The sequence below is a fragment of the Gobius niger genome (genome assembly GCF_951799975.1).
Source record: "Gobius niger genome assembly, chromosome: 11".
Classification (NCBI taxonomy): Eukaryota; Metazoa; Chordata; class Actinopteri; order Gobiiformes; family Gobiidae; genus Gobius; species Gobius niger.
In genome coordinates, this window is record NC_136862.1 from 21380319 (window position 1) to 21398843 (window position 18525).

The following is an 18525-nucleotide window of genomic DNA, read 5'->3' on the forward strand; positions in this document are numbered from 1 at the left end:
CCGTTTCCATCCTATTCCCTGTGCTGGAAAGTATAGACTGCTACTGAAAACCCAACTCCACACCTCTATGAATTTACATTTTTATAGACAAAAGGAAATGTTTCCATGTCTCAAAACAAAGCGACCACTAAGCAACTTGCGCAACTCGGCGCGACTGTTTTTCAGCACCGCGGACAGCTCCCATCCCCAAATCACCGCCGCAGCCACAAAGGAAAGACTCCGTTCTCGGATTATAATGATCGAGTTTGTTGCACGTTTCAGAACCATGGACAGCTCCCTTTAAACGCAATACGGACCACGTGGAGCCTCAACCAGGATAGAAATGACAGCCGCAGATGGATCTACTGTATGCCAAGTATAGGACTCATGCACATTTCAGAGTTACGGACAGCACATATCAAAATCTATACTGGCAGCTGAACTCTCTCCCTCCCCTGCACGCCCTTGCTCTACTCCCACCTGAATTCGCAAATCGAAAACTGGCTAATCTCACGGGAGCAAAGTTATGAAAAATTAACTTCTTGTGAAAACTAAAGGCTGATCGACATGAGGACATTTCTCATGATATAGTAGGATGTATCATTTCCTTTTTCAATAGAACGACTGTAATGGGACCTATAGCTATAGATGATGTTATTGTATCAGGGTGTTTTGATTAAGTGGAGTTGCAATCATTGGCTGGTCTGCTTAAACTGTTGCTTTATTGTATTTTAAATGATGAAATGTCTGCATTTCGCGCTGACCCAAATACAACCATCTGAAGCGTTCACTCTGCATTGTTTAACACTCGGTATGAAAGCGTGCAGACTTTACGTTTTACTGAATGGAACTCGATGCAGTCCGTTTTGGAGCGCGCGGGATTTTTCACATTTCCCCGGGGGACATGTTGCATCCCAAATTCTCTCTCTCTCTCTCTCTCTCTCTCTCTCTCTATCTGTCTCTCTCTCTCTCTCTCTCTCTCTCTCTCTCTCTCTCTCTCTCACCTCACTCTCTTGGGCACACCTGACCGAGGGAGAGAGAGAGAGAGAGAGAGAGAGAAAGAGAGGAGCGTCTCCCATTAACGCCGTGGTCCGAACGTCGCATATCCCACATCCACCGCCAGTGGCCCCCGCGCGCGTGGCCCCTCCCTGCACAGATACATGGGTTAACTCCGGGAAAAGCCGCGATAGTGTAGTTAAAAAAGACGTCGGGTGATTCCTTGCCTTTTCAGTGTCTTCTTCCAAATGACTAATGCGCTTTCAGTCAAACCGGACATCACCACCACCTCCTCCGCCTCCTCCTCCTCTTTCTTGGCTATTGCTTCATATTCTTATGCGCTGTTGATTCGACATAGAAAACTCCACTCAACCCTGTGATTTATGCTTTTATGTAAGGCGAGTGGAAGCGGCAGAAGCGGATTTTGGGGAGCCAGACCCGTGGGCGGCTGGGTGGCGTCCGTCTGGGTGAGCTAAAGGCGGAGAATTTTAAGCCCAAAAAATACAAGGCATGGCGTTTGGAAGTGAAATATAGCAAACAACGAACGGGTGTGCGTTCATGTACACACAGAACCGCTTGCACTTTTACCTCCTGGACCACTCTCCACCTCGCCTAACCAGTTGATATTTTTTCTTTTTTTTTTTTTGGGTGGGGGGGGAGAGGCAAGTCGGTAAAAAGTGAGAAGCGCATGACACCGCGGTGAAGTCTTCGACGCGCGCCGCTGACTGAATGAGTCCGTCTCTGGCCGCGACTCCTACCCCCGTAAAGACCCGGAGGACGCATGCAAACGGACCCCGCAGCCCTGCACAGCTGAAGCGGACAGCCCGATTGGCGTCTCGGCCGGTGCGCCTCTTCTTGTGAAGCATCCCCCCAGCAGTAGCGGCGCAGGAGGAGGCGGCGGCGGCGGAGGCAGGGGCGGCGAGGAGCGGGGCATTTCACCGCAGCCAGGTAACGCATTGCCGCTGCTGCACCTGTTGTGACTGGCGGAGGTGTGAGAGGGAGAGTGCGTGGTGGGTGAATAACATTGTTGAGCCTTGAGCCTCTGTGAGCTGTGTGCTTCAGTAATGGCTGACAACATAACATTTGGTCATTTGCATTCATAAAAAAAACATCAAATGTCTCCAGTGGGTTTCTGGGTGTTTTGTGCGCATGCTGGCATGAGGACATAACCCTTGCTGATCCATTTTGAATAGGCTGCTTTGGGCAAGACACTTCAAAGTCCCTAAATATGTGCTAAGAGCCCTATTGTTGCCTGGACACAATGTGGCAAATGAGATTTAAGTGAATATCTGCTGCCTTTCTGCCTGTGAGCACCAGACAGACCTCCCTCGATAGACAGTATAGCTTAAAACTATAGGGGTATAACTGCCCATATATGCACTGAGGTATTGGAAATTCATTTCAGACTCAAAAGTCTACGCCGCTGTATTTTGAAAGTGGCCTTGTTGTTGAGCGGCAGGTGTGCTGTGAGTGGGTGTGATTATTGGTGATTATAGGTCCATATCTCGGTGCTATAAGGGTAATGACAGATAATTGGCTCAACACGCAGCAGGAGGCTCAACTCTCCAGCATCAGCTCTGTGATCCTGCATCCAGAGTCAGGCTATGAGTTAGGACTAAAATGTCATAATTGGAAATCCAAATGGTACGTGGCTTGACAATCAGAAAACAACGTCCCTTCTTTATTTTTAACCATGCGGCAACTGGAAGAATAACCCAGTTAAACGGCCCAAAAGTCTTTAGATCCTGATGTGTTACCCCCAAAATGACAAATACTCATTAATAAACACTTAACATTGGAACTTTTGGATGTACCAACTTAAATAAAGTTTTACACTTATTAAAATAATTTGAGTGAGTGATTGAGTAACATAATGTATGTTATAGCCTATATTAAACAGATAGATTCAGATAAATACATGCCACAGTTTTAATGTAAACCTCAAACAAACCCCTCAAAAAGAAATTTCTGAAAGTCAAATATTGCAAATTGAATTTGTTGAACACTGGCCTCTAGTGGATTCCAAGCCACCCCAACTTAAGCACCTTTCCTGTTCCAATGTAACAGTTCAATATAATTGAGACTATCCTTAAAATGGTACATTATTCCTCTATTGCTTTCATTTTTGTTTTTACCATAATGGGTACAGTAAATGTCAAGTTCATAATGCTATGCGCATAAAATGTGTCCCAGAAAAGCTCATAATTGCACATAATTTGTTCTAGTCTTAAAGGTAAGGAAGGGCATCTGTGTAAAACCTATGCCGCCAAATCATACATGATTCATTGAAAGCTCAGGGACCGATGAGTCACTGTTGCTGCACCAGATGGGAACAGCGGAAATGTAAGAAAATAAGTGCTTATATATAACTTACACAGGGAAGTATTATTAAAAACTTTGAGCTTCACGGCATTTTCAAACATTTCGATCCAAAGTTTGCATACATTAAGCTGTCAAATATCTGTAGACACAGCCCCTCTCTGCTGCAGCGGGGTGCATATGGCTCTTGATAAATGGGCTCTGGGCTGGTATCAAGCTGCGATTGTGTTAGTTCTCATCACCACATGCTCCAAAACTTCACAGCTATAAACCAATGTCCGAGTCATCCGCGCACGCACATGCGCACGCACACACGCGCTCACACACACACACACACTCACAAAGCCGCGACACCCCACACCATTTCCGAGGGAGGCAGCGGTCCGTCTTTGTAAAACTAGACAGCGCTAACGTCTGGTGCTCGGGCTCGGATATGTTTATGAGCTCAGGAGCAGCAGGCGGGTACAGCTGTGCGCTCCCTTCCTCTGCAGACACAGACTTCATGGGTGGCCAGTACTTTTTGACATCAAACGCGAGCCGCTACTAAATCCTTCAGAGTTTTTTTGTGGACCGTCCGAGGAGCGTCACCGTCTCTCCCCGATTTCCCATTTGAAGGTGCTCCTGACCTAAAGCGACCTCTATGGATGCGCTGGAGGAGTTGTTTTTGGAGTCCAGATGTGGCAGGTAAGAGAGACAGAGATAGCAGGGGAAGAGTGGCGGGGTGGGGGGCTGTGCGGTGCATGCATGCCCAAGGTGACTGAGGCAATGTCACGCTGTTTGAGCTCATTTGAAAGGACAGGGGGGCTATTTCAATCAACCCAATGACATTTATGATTAGTTTTAGCCGCTAAATGTGATATTGCAACATGTGCCGCTCCATTGTCGCTCGTCTGCGCTGATCAGAGAGGCATGTGTCCTGTGTGTGGATGCGAATGTGTTAGTATTGTGGATGTAAATTGGACATGAGGGGCTTTGAACTGATCAAATAGAACAGATGTACTCTTTGCTGGTGGTCTGCCATTGACTTTCGCTGGCATCGCCACAAGTCCTAGTTTTACCTCCAAAAAGCAAAACAAAAAAAGGAAAAGAATTTGTCATTTGATCTCAAAGCAACAAACCCGATTCAGGAAGTCCTTGGAAGAAGTTGAGTCAGTTTTGCATATTTGGACCGCGAGCAACTGTTTTTAGTTTTTCTTTTTTCTTTTTTAGTTTTAGGAATTGGATGAAGCTTGGTGCTGTTGTTTTATCATGACCGTTTTGTGATGTCAGTCTTGTGCATGTGTGGTTTCGGGAGATAAAGGAATAAAATGTTAAAGTGTGTTACTTTTGGCTGTGTGCGTGGTGCTGCTAATGCGTTTAGGTCTGTGGGGACAGAGAGAGGTGAGGAAACAACACCACGATCCTAACAGTTCGTCTGGTGTGAGGGCAGCATCACTCTGACAGGGACACAACAAGCAACCACAGTTTTTTTTTTTAAGTCACATCGCACCATTCGAGCAGTAACGCATCTATATACAAATGTCTGAATGCAAAGGTTTGGATCAAACTATGGGAATGTAGTAATGTCGGTTTGTAATATTGACGACACTGAATCTTAAAATTGGCACATTGCCAGTCAATCAGTCAGTCAGTCAGTCAGTCAGTCAGCCTCTGGTGCTTGCTCTTTGCACCAGAGACCGCCTGACTCTAGTGGGCCCCAGACATGTCCTGGAGCCAAACCATTCTCCAAACGGCTCTCTCCAAGGTGCGCGACAGATGGAACCGAAGTCGCTCATGTCTGCTGAGGGCCGATGACATCACTGGAATTTCACCAACTCTGTCTATATCTTCCAAAATTTGCAAAAAGTGGACAAACACGCCTAAAATATACAACCTACAAGTAGTAATGAGTAATTAGGACTAAAAGAGGACTTGGGTAAGAAGACCAAGAGTAAACGTTGGTCAGGAACAGGCTTCACTCCATGTGGTCCCTGACAGTGGCTTCTGGCGATAGCTCGTCTCTCTTCATCTCGTTGGTTGTGGTCTTTCAGCATAGACCTTAAACCGGGCCTCCTGGGGCCGCTTTGACCCCTGGGTTCAAACAGCCCCAGTCACACCTCGATCGCCGCTTGCTTTTATCTCTCCTTCACTCCTCCACCTCTCCTCCCACTCACTACCTGCCTATCTGTATATCGTCTGTGGCAACTGCAGTTCCCGCTCCGGGCTTTATCGTGTGGAGTTTTTTCCGCCAAAGCTTGTCCTTGTCGGCTCCAGTATATGTTCTTTTGATGACGGATTGTTTTTTATGTGCAGAAATTCCCAAAATATAGAGAGAAGCTAAGAGGTTGTTAGTAGGACACTGGGGATATCCAACGGTGCATGTATAATTCATGTCATCACAAAGTCTTATATTTCAGGTTCTTAACTGATTACTTGAAGCTGAAATTCATATTCTCTGACAGATCTTATCTACTGTAGCTCCTCAATGCTGCTGGGGAACCTGGTCATGAGTAATAGGCCACTGCAGTACAATGTTTTGTGTATTTGAAGAGTCTTATAAAGTCTTTTAAAGCTGCACTACCTGAAAAACTCCATTGTCAAACCGTGAAAGTCATATAAGATAAGATAAGATAAACCTTTATTGATCTCATTGATATGTAGAGTAAAACCTCTCAGCTGTTGCCTAAATGCGTTTCTCGCTCTCACAAACCCTCCCGTGTATTCCGATTGTTCACTTGAGTGAAGCTCGTCTCGTAAGAATGGTGGCGTCACATTCGGCTCTGGAGCGCCCAATTGTGGAGGGTAGACGTCATGGTGGGAAGCTGAGTGCTGAGTGATTATTGACATTAGCTATCAGCTATCGTGCAATTGTTGTGTGAAAGGTTGCTATAGCAATTTGGACCAAAAAATACACGGAACCTACATTTCTATAGGTTTCCCAGGTGGAAAAGAAGCCAGGTTGAGCAAATTAACAGGACGGCAGTTAGCCTGGATCTCACCCGTGGGGAGCAATGGTTTCCTTCTCTTTCCGTGCTGCAAACCAATCAACACAGCGATTGACAGGTGTCATGTGACATGCAGCCTAAACAACGACCTCCAGCGGAGCCGTTGGTCACGTGTCTTCATCGGACCGATTGAGACATGATCGAGGCGGACCGCCAATGCTAACACCGTGCTAATGTTCACTTCTGACTCCCTTGCACTGGAGAACCATGAGCACATGGTCTGTTTTTCTTTCTCAAATGACGTGTTTACAATGTAGCTCTATGATGCTGAATGATACTGAGATGCTTACTCTGCTTGTTCTCTTTGGAACAAATACTCAGTGTCTGAAGCTACTTCTATCTAATCAGTGCTTCTTTACTGACCTATCTCTTCCTGTATCTCACATTTTCACATTACTACCACAGGACCCACATGTCGATAATTGAGGAGCCATAAGAATAGCTCTAAAGGCTTTATATATTAGCTTTATGAGTCACGCTTGATTTCAGTCTTGGCGGATCAACTCATTACGCTTCAATCCATATTTATAGATGCATTTTTTGTTCACAGTGTGATTGAAAAACATATGAAATACAATTTGAAAATAGACAAAATTATAGTAGGGTATTAATCCATTTTCCTCTGAATTGAAATATGTTCTTTCCAGGGTGCACTTTGTCCATGTTGCTCCAGTGTCATCACAAAGTTGTTTCTGAACTACATTTATCTTGAGCCAGTGCTGATTAAGTAACAAAGTAATTGTTTATATTGAATTGAGCTTCTTAACAGACTAACGAATAACCAAGAAAGCAAAACACTCGACTCAGGATTATTACAGATGCACGTGCTTGGATTAGATTAGTTATTAGTTAGCTTTGGCGTGAAGCGAGTGTCTCTCTCATGGGAACAATAGCGTGAGCAGATGGACTGTTAAAATGTGTTCCCGTGTTAATTTTCTATCATATGTCCTATTAATTTCTCCACTGATTCAATAATTGTTACTTACATTTGTCAGAGAGCAAAGAAATGGATGTGTTTCATCCCACCACAGTCGTTTAATTACATCGTAATCACTATTGCAGCCCAGAATTTGACACATTTCCGTAATGTATTCATGATCATTTAGCAAGAATGTATGGGAACACGAGTACTGTCGATACATTTACATATTCCCAACATTTTTGCCCAAGTGGTTGTACATGCGCGCATTACTGAAGGGCTGTGAGCCAATGGTTTCAACACAGAATCATTAAAATGCATATCAGGCGTGAGGTATGGGAAGTGTGGCCCAGTTAGTCGCCAATAACCTCCCAGTGGAGAAATATCCAGAAACGTGATATAACAGGTGACTCTGAAATCATATTTCATTATATCAGCACAGGCTGCCGCTGAACCGTGACACTATCATTAAGTGACAGTTATAGCTTCAGTCCCACACAAGAATAGTCATTAAATCTATTAACAAACCTGAATGCTGCCTCTGGAATTAGCTCCATGTCATTTTTGACAACAGATTTTTGTCCTTAAAGGGGGGTATTATGCAAAATCGATTTTTTCAAGCTTTACATCATGTTATTATGTCATTCCCTCATTAAAAACATGCCTGAAGTGTTGCCTTGGCACATTCACGTATTTTTGAGTAATCTGTAAAAACTCTGATGGCGGCCATTTTAGGGACAGGTTTGCCTGAGTCCTCCTAGGAACGCCCCCACCTCCTGGAGACGCCTCCGAGCTTTCGTCACCAGCCGAGTAACCAACCACTGCTCCTCAACAGAACCCCCTCCCCACTGATGCCACAGACAGCATGTGGAGGGGGCGTGTCGGAAAGGGTCAGAGGTTCTTAAAGTGACAGAGGCCTATTTCAAGACATTCTCAACAGCCATTTTGAGGGAGCAATTTTATACAAGGCAGTTATACTAATTTACTGCATTTACAGACCAACAGAAGGTTTCGTCATCATTGTAGTGTGATATAGACTGGTGCTATGTGATTTAAAAAAGCATAATACCCCCTCTTTAAAGCGTGCTAATAAGACAATGAGCATTGATTTATCATGTTCATCGTGCTCTTAGATTATATGTATGTTTTTCTCTTTTGCTTGAACTGGCATTTTTTTTGCATCGCAGATACATTTTAGCCAAAGAGAAGATATGGTTTGGAAGAAGTTTTATTGTTATGTTCAGTTACTTTCTATTCTTGTTGTTTTAACTATATTGTTGGGTCAAAATGCTTTTAACTGCACTGCAAAGCACCTTGAAACAGTGTTTAGAAAAGTGCTTTATAAATAAATAAATATTGTTATTATAAGTATGAGATTTTTAGAATGAAGACGTATTGTGGTTCCAATAAACCTTCCTACTATTTTGATATATGTTCAGCTGAAATGTCATTAGTTGCTCAGAAGTCACTCGAAGTGAGAGGCGAAACATCAGCTCCTCTAAAAGAACCCAGTATAGATGATGGCTTAAAAGGGTTCAATGCAAGTTGGTCATTTTATACTCACTACTGCCACCTCAGGTCATACGTATAATTGCACCTTCTATATTAAGCTTGTGCATGACGGCACTTCAGACCCGAAGTAACAACTTCACCACAACAAGGTGTGGTGAACAGGTCTGGGCTCATTCTACACATTAGGACATTTCTGGATCATGTAGGGGAAGAAAAATACACAATAATGCACATAATAATTTTAACATTTTTAAACTCCGTATAGTCCTTTTAAGCCATCAGTGCTTCCAGCAATTTTCAGAAAATGGTCAGGCCCTTTCAAACTCAGTGGAGGCCAATGCAAAATGTTTTTTGGGCCAGACATCAGTGTGATAATGCCAGAGTCGGGATTGTGTTCGGTGTTGCAATCATTAGAGCAACAGTAAAACACCTTTTATCTATTTTTTGTCTGAACAATAATCATTGGGAGGTGCTCTTTAGTAGATTGTGGCCCAGTGCATGATGCACAAAGTCCATTTTGAAGGAAGCGTTTATGTGTTTTTTTGTTTTGGGGTATGGCACATTTTGAGGTTTTATTGCTATCTTTGCCCATGTCAGTAAACAATCTGGGGTAATCTAACAGAGCAGTGACACTAAGTTTTCTGTAAAGCGGAGATTTTTTATACATTATTAACACAGTCGCTGCCTATAACACATCCAGAACTCAGCTGCGAGATTCATCACCCGCACCCGGTCTTCAGATCACACCACACCAATCCTCCATCATTTCCAATTTCAGTCCAGCAACAAATTCAATACAAACTCTTCCCACTAACCTTCAAAGCTCTCTATAACCTGGCACCCTCATACATCTACAACCTGATTCAGCCGCACACCCCATCACGCTCACTGCGCTCCTCATCTCGCTCCCTGTTGTTCACACTCTCTGTCAAACTGACCGCTAAGGCCTTCAGCCGCTCAGCACCGGGGCTTTGGAACGCTCTCCCACTGCACATTCAGATGCTGGACTCCATAGAGCGAGTAAATCATGCTTAACCCTCCAATTTGCTTTTTGTTAAGGAAACTTGGTAAAAAGTACAACTTTTAAGTGTTGCATCTTAGCACTTACTATTCTACTCTTTATGTGAGAAAACCACAAATTATTAAAAAGTAGGTTGTGTAGTAAGTTCATTATGGCTTCTTGCCACATCAAACAAAGATAACGCATGTGTTTATATAATTCATTAGTCAGGCTAGATTTAAACCGTCGAAAAATGAAGCCAAAGGTCACAGACACGTTTATTAATGAAATCTATGTTTCAATTGGCCTCAGATCGCCCGTGTCCAATAGAGCAGAGTCAGATCAGACATTTCAGCATCGAGATTATTTGGACTTGACGTGAGAAAACAGGGAGTCAGAATCGCAGCAATCTGCGCTCTGTGATGTTGAAAGACACGCAATTTTCATTTAGTGAGAGCTTTGGTCCAGGCGCACATTGCCCCAACAGAAGCTACAGTCATAGCTAAAAGGTTACTGTATTAATGTAATGGTGTAAATTAAAATTGTACTAAATAAAAGCCTGTGCACCTAAATGTGTTTTAGAGAGGTGCTTTTAAAATATGATTAAGAGCAATTGTGTTGAAGACACCATAGGCAAACCTTGTGCCGATTCTTGGGACTGAGAAGACTTTTCAGTCAGGCTCAAAGAGCACGTGGTGGATGGTTTACTGTAAGTATTTTCTGTGAGGTAGGTGGGCACAAGGTTATTTTAAGAAGTCTATCTTTAGTTTGATGGGTAACCAGTGGAGAGATGACACAGTGGATGTGCTGGTTTGGTTTTGGTTGGGCCGCGTTTTTACGAGATTGTTTATTGATTTGTTGACCTGTGAATAAAGAGTTACAATGATCCGGCTAGAGATGAATGTGTGAACAAGCTTCTGAAGAGAAGGAGAGGGATATGGGACAACTGACTTTTGATATGTTTCGAAGATGGTACAATGAGGTTTTGGAGATGTTATTGATGTGGTTTAGACGATTGAGATCAGAGTTTAGTACAGCCATGTTTCTGACACAGTCAGAGGTTTTGACAGGTGAGGATGAGTAGTACTTTGTCAAAACCTCGTGCTGTTTTTGGCTCGATTTAGCTCTTGGCCTGAGTCCTCACTTAGCCCCGGTTAGTTGTAGTCTATTCTACTGATACAGTCTTCTTCCCTATGGAATGATGGATTAATTGTTTGCATTTTGTAACATATATAGTTTCTCATAAAATCAGGACTAATCTTTGGTGCATATAGAGTTTAGAAATTAAACCTTATGGCCAAAATGTGCCATGTTTGCTGTGAGCATGCATTTACCAACATTCATAGATTTATAGGGTCCAAACAGTGTAATATAGTAAAGCGAGCTGTGGAACAACATTTGGTAAATACACCCCTGTACTTTACATTAGGGATGCATTCCATACAGTAAAGACAGAGACTGTAAAAAATAATGGACGTCTTCTGCTCACTCCTCCCCGTTTACCATAATGACCACGGTCGAGGGGGGGAATTCATGGCGGATTTACAGACTCCCCCTCCCCAGCTCTGACGAAGCATGTTCCTAAAAAGGGCATACGGGCGGGATCTTCACCGATCTTCACCGCCCTTGCGTGACGTGTAGCTCGCGCTGCTCCAATGCTGACAGTCCGACCCTCATTAAGTACGAGATTTCTAAAATTCTTCTTACGAAAACCAGCCTGGTTTCATAAATTGTGACTAACCCAGCGTTATCTCAGGAGGAATATATAGCCTAGTCTAATGTTGAAAAAATTGAAACCAGGCGTTAAAGTTGTTTTAAAGTGTCTAAACTCCAATGCTTTTCAATGGGGGCACTAGCGGCGATATGGAGGTACTACAGGAATGGCGGAGCAATGCCGGCCCCCAGTGTCGTGGTCATAAAGCAGAGCAGCCAGCGCCCATTGGTTAGCGCTCATGCTTCACAGCTAGAAGGTTCTGGTTTTGTGACCATCTCTGTGAAAGGCACTATACAAATAAAGCTCTTCTTCACTGTGGAGCCCCGCGAGTGCGCGGCTTCCTGCCTTTTTTGCCCTTTTAAGGAACAGGCTTCATAGCCATGTTAATTTTATAGGCCACATGGGATTTTTACTATGAATGGGGCTGAATGGATAACCGGCTAATCCTTGTGTATTAGATCAATGGGTCACTAAACATCATCTTGTAAGATGTTCATGATAAAGAAACCACAGAAACTACATAAATGTTGTGAAAAAGACAAAACATACCTCGCCTTAAAAAGAAAGCACGTGGCCATTGCGGAGGTTGCCGATATTAGCACATGGTCAACACACGCTATATCAATCATGTATTTACCAGTCACATGACAAAATCATCTGACGGGTCTCTATTTTAAACAAATATGTCCTACGCGACCATAGATTTAGCTCCTGTGTGTTAGCAATGCAGTGAAAACTTTGTGTTTAGCGGAGTTTTAAGCCGTGACCCACACCTTTATTTAGCCTTGGAACGTTAAAACCAGCTTTTCCCCTCAATAAAAAGGTTCATTTTTGAGGTATAATTGTGTAGAATTATGAAACTTGTCGTAAAAAGTACCATCTCTCACAATGTGTGCCAATTCAACAAGAACCCTGATGGTGTGTCCAGACCACACGCTTTTCGGGTGTTAAAAACGCACCCATAGCCCCTAGTTGGACGCTCGTGCTTATTGAGGACAGACGCTTGTCACAATGTCACCGAGCGTCAAGACGCTCTGGAGGCACGTCAGCTCAGAGTGTGTTCTGAAGCTTAGCTGCTCTTGCCTGAAAAAAAATCCCTCTTTGCTACTGCCATGTCTTATGGATCTTTAACTATACCTCCATGGTCTAGGATCTCCCCAGTATTTAAGCCTATATCCAGCCCATACACTTGAATAGAGGGACAGTGTTTGTGCCGGTGGCAAGTCGCTATAGGCTAGGTTAGCCCGGTTAGCCTGTTACAATCGCCTACAGCTCATTGTTGATTAAAAGTGTGCAATAAACCACAAATGCGTCAAGCCCCACTCAGTGTGTGATCATCATAAAGGCTGCTTTATGTAGTTATCCGCTATATTGACGTTATAGGTGCATAATACTTGTTTTCACGGGATCGATACGAGCCTGCTGTTTGCTGCTAAGCAGCTAGCTCCAGGAGAAAACTGATCGACTACCACCCGTTGTGGATAAAATGTGAGCAATAAACTTCAAAATCAACAATCCCGGCTCAGTGTGTGAACATTGTTAAACGGTTGCTTTATCCATCCATCCATCCATTTTCTTCCGCTTTATCCGGGGCCGGGTCGCGGGGGCAGCAGTCTCAGCAGAGATGCCCAAACTTCCCGATCCACACACACCTCCTCCAGCTGTTCTGGGGGGACCCCGAGGCGACACCAGGCCAGCTCGGAGACATAGTCCCACCACCGTGTCCTGGGTCTTCCACGAGGCCTTGTCCCACTAGGACATGCCTGGAACACCTCCCGCGGGAGGCGACCAGGAGGCATCCGAAACAGATGCCCGAGCCACCTCAGCTGGCTCCTTTCGACGTGAAGGAGCAGCGACTCTACTCCGAGCTCCTCCCGGGTAACTGAGCTCCTCACCCTATCTCGAAGGGTGCGCCCAGCCACCCTGCGAAGGAAACTCATTTTGGCCGCTTGTATTCGCGATCTTGTCCTTTCGGTCATTACCCAAATCTCATGACCATAGGTGAGGGTGGGAACGAAGATCGAGAGCTTTGCCCCCTGACTCAGCTCCCTCTTCGGTTGCTTTATATGGTGGCTTAATTGACTTTATTTGTACATTCGTGTTTCTTGTTTTGGTCTAGTCCTGTGTTTCATTTTGACGTGTGCTCCTTGTGATTTTGCTTTACCTCTCTTGTGTTAATTGCCTGCCCCGCCCTCATGTGTTTCACCTGTGCCCTGTTTCCTTGGGTATTTATATCCCTGTGTTTCCCTTATCCTTTGTCTGTGTGAGTTTTGTCTTTGCTGGATTTTGTTATTTTGGTTTTCGTTATTTATATACATATTAAACATCCACAGTTTTGTTGCAGTCTTGCATTTTGGGTTTTATTTTCCTCGTCCCACCTTCACACCATGAGGGCCACCAATAATGTGTCTGAGGGCCGCATTTGGCTCCCGGGCCACACTTTGGCCACCCCAGTATAAAGGCTTCACAGCTATCCTAATATCACACAGATAGTTGGATGGCTGTGCTTTGTTCTATCAACCTTTTGACATTTGCTTTACCAACTACTCCACCTTATGGACAGTGAACTAAGGCTACAAATCACAATACAGATTTTCCAAAGACAGATCATGTTGTTTTTGAGGTTTATTTTCCATCCGGCAGTGTTTACTTTCCATTGTCATTGTCTCTTTTGAGCACACCAAAATTATGTGCCATTTCCTTCTGTTGGTAGAAATGACTGAGTGTTGCCATGGTAACATCAATATAAGTCTTGAGTTTGCCCCGAGCAAAGTAAGCACCTGCTTCTGCAATGATATGACATTTTTACAATATTTAAGGAGGAATGGTTTCTCTTAATGCTATCTTGTGGTATAAAGAATGTGAATTTGCTGTTGCATGTGTTACCTGTTCCATTGAGGGGTCTCGCTGTACACCACTTCTCTTAGATTCTGCCAAGCTCAGATGAGAGGTCCCCTCGTGACTCAACTCCACGCAATACAAGTGGGTAATTTCCAGTCATTTTTTTACATTACACTCCCAATAATGTTAATGTGTAGAGCTCACTTGTTCAAAGCCTTCTCCTAACCCTAACCATTCATGACTTAGCAGATGAAATGGTGTGCAGTGTTATTTCCCAGCACCACACAAAGAACATCTACTGTGTTTTGACCTTTTGGAAATCTTTTTTCGTATATCTTACATCGCTGCCTAACATTTATGAAAACAGTTTGAAGTTTTAAAGAGCTTGAGCTGTTGGGCAGGGTCCAACAGAGAGGGTTATGTTTGAATATATTGACAGAAAAAGAAGCCTGGCACCAAAAGACATAATCCGAACATTAAATTGTACTTAAAGCAGATGCGTCATAAGTTCTCTCTCCTTGTCTCTGCGTCAAAGTGTGTTGCAGCAATGACCTAAGTGTTTTCAATGCACAGATGGGACAAGTGCAGGGCCACTGGCAGATGGACCGAAGAATATATTTCCTCTGAAAGTCACGTACACACCGCCTCTGTTTGCTCTCATCTGTCTATACACACACTCACAAAGAGGCTTTTTCACACCTGACATCCCCTGCAGACCACAGAAACAAGGCTGACTCCAGCCACAGGGGCCCGAACCTTTTAGACTGTATGTGACTGCTGTTCCCTCGCCGCCGATTTCACCAAGGACTCAAACCACATACTTAAGAGGGCGGTGTTGATTAGTTTCAGCCTTGACAGAAAGCAGCAAACTTCTGTCCCTCTAGGTCACGCCAAAACAGAAAATGATCTATTAAGTTTGGTGCAGAGTTATGGCCTCGGCAATTCCTCCAGAAGCTTAAAAAAACAGGATACACAGGAGGGTGCCGGTCACAGAAGTCATTAGAAATCAGTGACATATCGCAGTGAAGTCAAAGTCATATCAACTCGCTGCATCTAGAGATGGATAATGCGTTTCATTAGCTTCTCCTTGGCAACGGAGGAAACGTGGCGTCACATGAAGTTGATGAGGGTTCCCTCTTCTAAAACTGAGGTGTTTCTGTGTTTCTGCTGTTTTTCTTGTTAATGGTATGTTTTTGTGTGTCTCTAAGTTTTGGGGATTTTTTGGGAAGCACAGTAAACGAAGCTCTTGATGAACAGTTATGCAAATCTGCTGATGTGATCTGTTGAAGTGGCCTGATGTTGTTTAGATATCAACTGGACGGCGCTCTTCTCTGTGACTGTGTGAGGCTGTGTTTTGACTCAACAGTGACTTTCCTGAGGGAGGAGAGTGCAGAGTTTCAATCTGTGACAAGTCCAACTGTAGCCTGGCCTTAGCCGTCCGTAAACTCCGGTCAATTATTGTTTCCCTACATGTACGTCTGGGTCTGATCTCAGTGGCCGCGTAACATCAGTTGAATTTCAACCTACCATTCAGCGAGCGGGGGAGGCGGGGGTTGTCGGGGACGTCAAGCATTTGCGCCGCATTTGCTGGTTGTAGTTGGGCAATGGCGGCGGATACGAAACAGTGTTAATTTTGACAATATATTTTAATTTAGTTTTAGTCTTATTCTTTTGATGAAAATGTAATTCAATTTTAGTCTAGTTTTAGTCGACTAAAATTGCAAGTAAATTTAGTCGACTAAATTTAAGACAAATTTAGTCGACTTTGCATTTATAATGTTCATTATAATCATATTTAATCAGCTCCTCTGCTTCATGGAGCTTCTCCCACATGAACAAAGCTCAGAGCTGATCCTTTGGCAGTGAATGTACATGATCTGAGGCTCTTTCAGACTGTTAGTAGAAGTTTGGATGATTTTAGTCTTAGTTTTTATTTAGTCTTATTTTAGTCGACTAAAATATCTGGACATTTTAGTCATAGTTTTAGTCTCATGAAAAACTTTTAATTTAGTTTTAGTCCAATTTTAGTCGTCAAAAATATCACTGACTAAAATTAATGGAAGCTCTTCAATCCGTTCTGGCTCGGCTCCCAAATAAGGAATGCCCCCAAGAGTTATAATAGTTTTATTCACACACTGGAGTGCATTTCATATGTCATGACCAAACACTAGCAAAAATCAGGTACAATCGTTTCAAAGGAGTTCACCCCTCCCACCCCTTCAATTGTGAAGATTCAGACCCTTATTCGAAACGAACTGAGTACGAGGGTATGATAACACCAGGCTAGTCCAACTGACTAAAGAACAGCTTTACCCACCTGGCTTTCAGGAAGCTGAACTCTCCCTCCTCCTCTCACTGCTTATACAGGCCTTTAAACTTGTGATATTGATTGTTTTTGCTTTGAGAGTAACACAATGTGCTTTGCATGTGGTGAAATGGACAAACACGCTAACTGAGCTGGAGTTAATTGTTTTGTCTGGCTTGATAAAATGTAATTATCGTGGTGTGACCAATCCTATTTAGACGAACATGTAATGATACAACGCTTGGAGATTTACAGAGCACAGACGCTTTATCGAATAGTTATATGTATTTCATTCAACATAGAACTCTATAGTGGACATTGGAAAGGGTATGTGTGAAAGTACAGAAATAGAAAGCAAATGGCTTCATGTGAGATTGCCAACGTTCCTCTTCTTCAGTGGAGCAATTGTTTTTTTACCTACGTGCTACATTTGTTGTAACTTTAATCAGTCCAACTCAACCAAGTGTGAATTTTATGTTCCGCTTTTCTAAATGTAGCCACTCCAAAGCACTTTATTTACTGTTCATTACCTCTCCTCCATTTCCTAACAGCGAAACCACCCTTGTGTCTAATTTGTATTCATTTGTTGTTTTATCTGAAAATCCAGCTGAAATTGACAAAAGCTTATTCAGAGACAGCTTTAGCATGGGCAACTGAGCTATTTTCGCCACATACTACAAAACATTACACCCTGCCTCTAAGTGCGGATGCTCCAGGAAACATCCATAGATTTTTCTGATTCCTTCCTTTCTCTGCGCAATTCTCAGGGGATTTTCTTTGCTGTCTCTATCTTCTCACCTCGCCTCACCTCAGCTCACTGTGCACTGGAATATTGAACAATTTTTACTCAACAAAACTGGGTGTGGAGCAGTGTTTACCCAAATGGATCCGAGACTATAATGTGGACCACAAAGCATTCTACCTGGAGAAATTAGCCCAAGCTGCAGAGTATGTGCATATGCAGACGGCTCTACACGTTGCATGATGGAGTAGCAACGCTTTGTTGTTTAATTTCAAGAGAGATTTTACAGACGATATTGACTGCGATACAGTGGGAGGAAAATGTATGTGAACGCTTTGGAATTTCTCAAATTTCTGCCTAAATTGGTCATAAAATGCGGTCTGATCTTCATCAAATTCATTCACATCAAACAGTGCTTGCTTAAACAACACTTTTTATTGGCCATAACACAGGACAGGGAGGGAAAAGTAAGTGAACCCAGGAATCTCGCTGAACAGCAGCAGTTTTGTGAAGAGGAATAGTCGTTGTGAGCGTCTAATCTGCAACTAGAGTAAACTATTGCTGCAGAAGAAGAGTCAGCCAGCTATAATACAAGGGATTCCACGCTGTTGTGAATGTCTCAGGTTTTTCCACAACATATCTTGATAAACTTGTGAATGAATTGTTCTATAAGCAAGTTGTCCAGGCCTTGAGGCAACAAAACAGTCTCATCATAATTTTCCCTGCTCCGTACTTCACAGTAAGGACAGGGTTTTGATGTTGATGTGCTGTTCCATTTTTCCTCCACACATGACGTTGTGTGTTCCTCCCAAACTATTCAACTTTTGGTCCAACAGTCCTGTAGTGCTGTGGAGCATCCAAGTGCTCTTTCACAAACCAAAGTTGAATGGTTTGGGAGAAACACACGTCATGTGTGGAGGAGAAATGGAACAGCACACCAACATCAAAACCCTATCCTTACTGTGAAGTAAGGTGCTGGAGAATCATGGTGTGGGCCTGTTTTGTTGCCTCAGGGCCTGGACAATGTGCGATCATCAATGGAACAATTAATTCACAAATTTATCAAGACTTTTTGCAGAAAAACCCAAGACATTCACAACATGCATGGAATAAGTAAGTGAACCCTTGTATGAAATAGCTGTCTGATCCTTCTTTTGCAGAAATAACTGCTTTTCTATAGTTGCAGATTAGAGACACTCAAAACGATCAGGATG

General features: G+C 43.3%; 1 protein-coding gene across 2 annotated transcripts in view; it reads left to right on the forward strand.

Annotated features, from left to right (window-relative positions):
• Window positions 1-1033: 1033 nt before the first annotated feature.
• caln2 (calneuron 2) overlaps window positions 1034-18525 on the forward strand; it is a 56089-nt gene continuing 38597 nt past the window's right edge. The window contains exon 1 of one of the 2 annotated variants that reach the window (XM_079566044.1): window positions 1034-1923. Coding sequence is in view for 1 of the 2 variants with exons in the window: in XM_079566043.1 (XP_079422169.1) it covers window positions 3935-3978 (44 nt within the window). In the remaining variant the exon portion in view is untranslated. Of the gene's footprint in view, window positions 1924-3672; window positions 3979-18525 lie in introns of those variants that run through there. The other variant, XM_079566043.1, reaches the window with a different exon arrangement.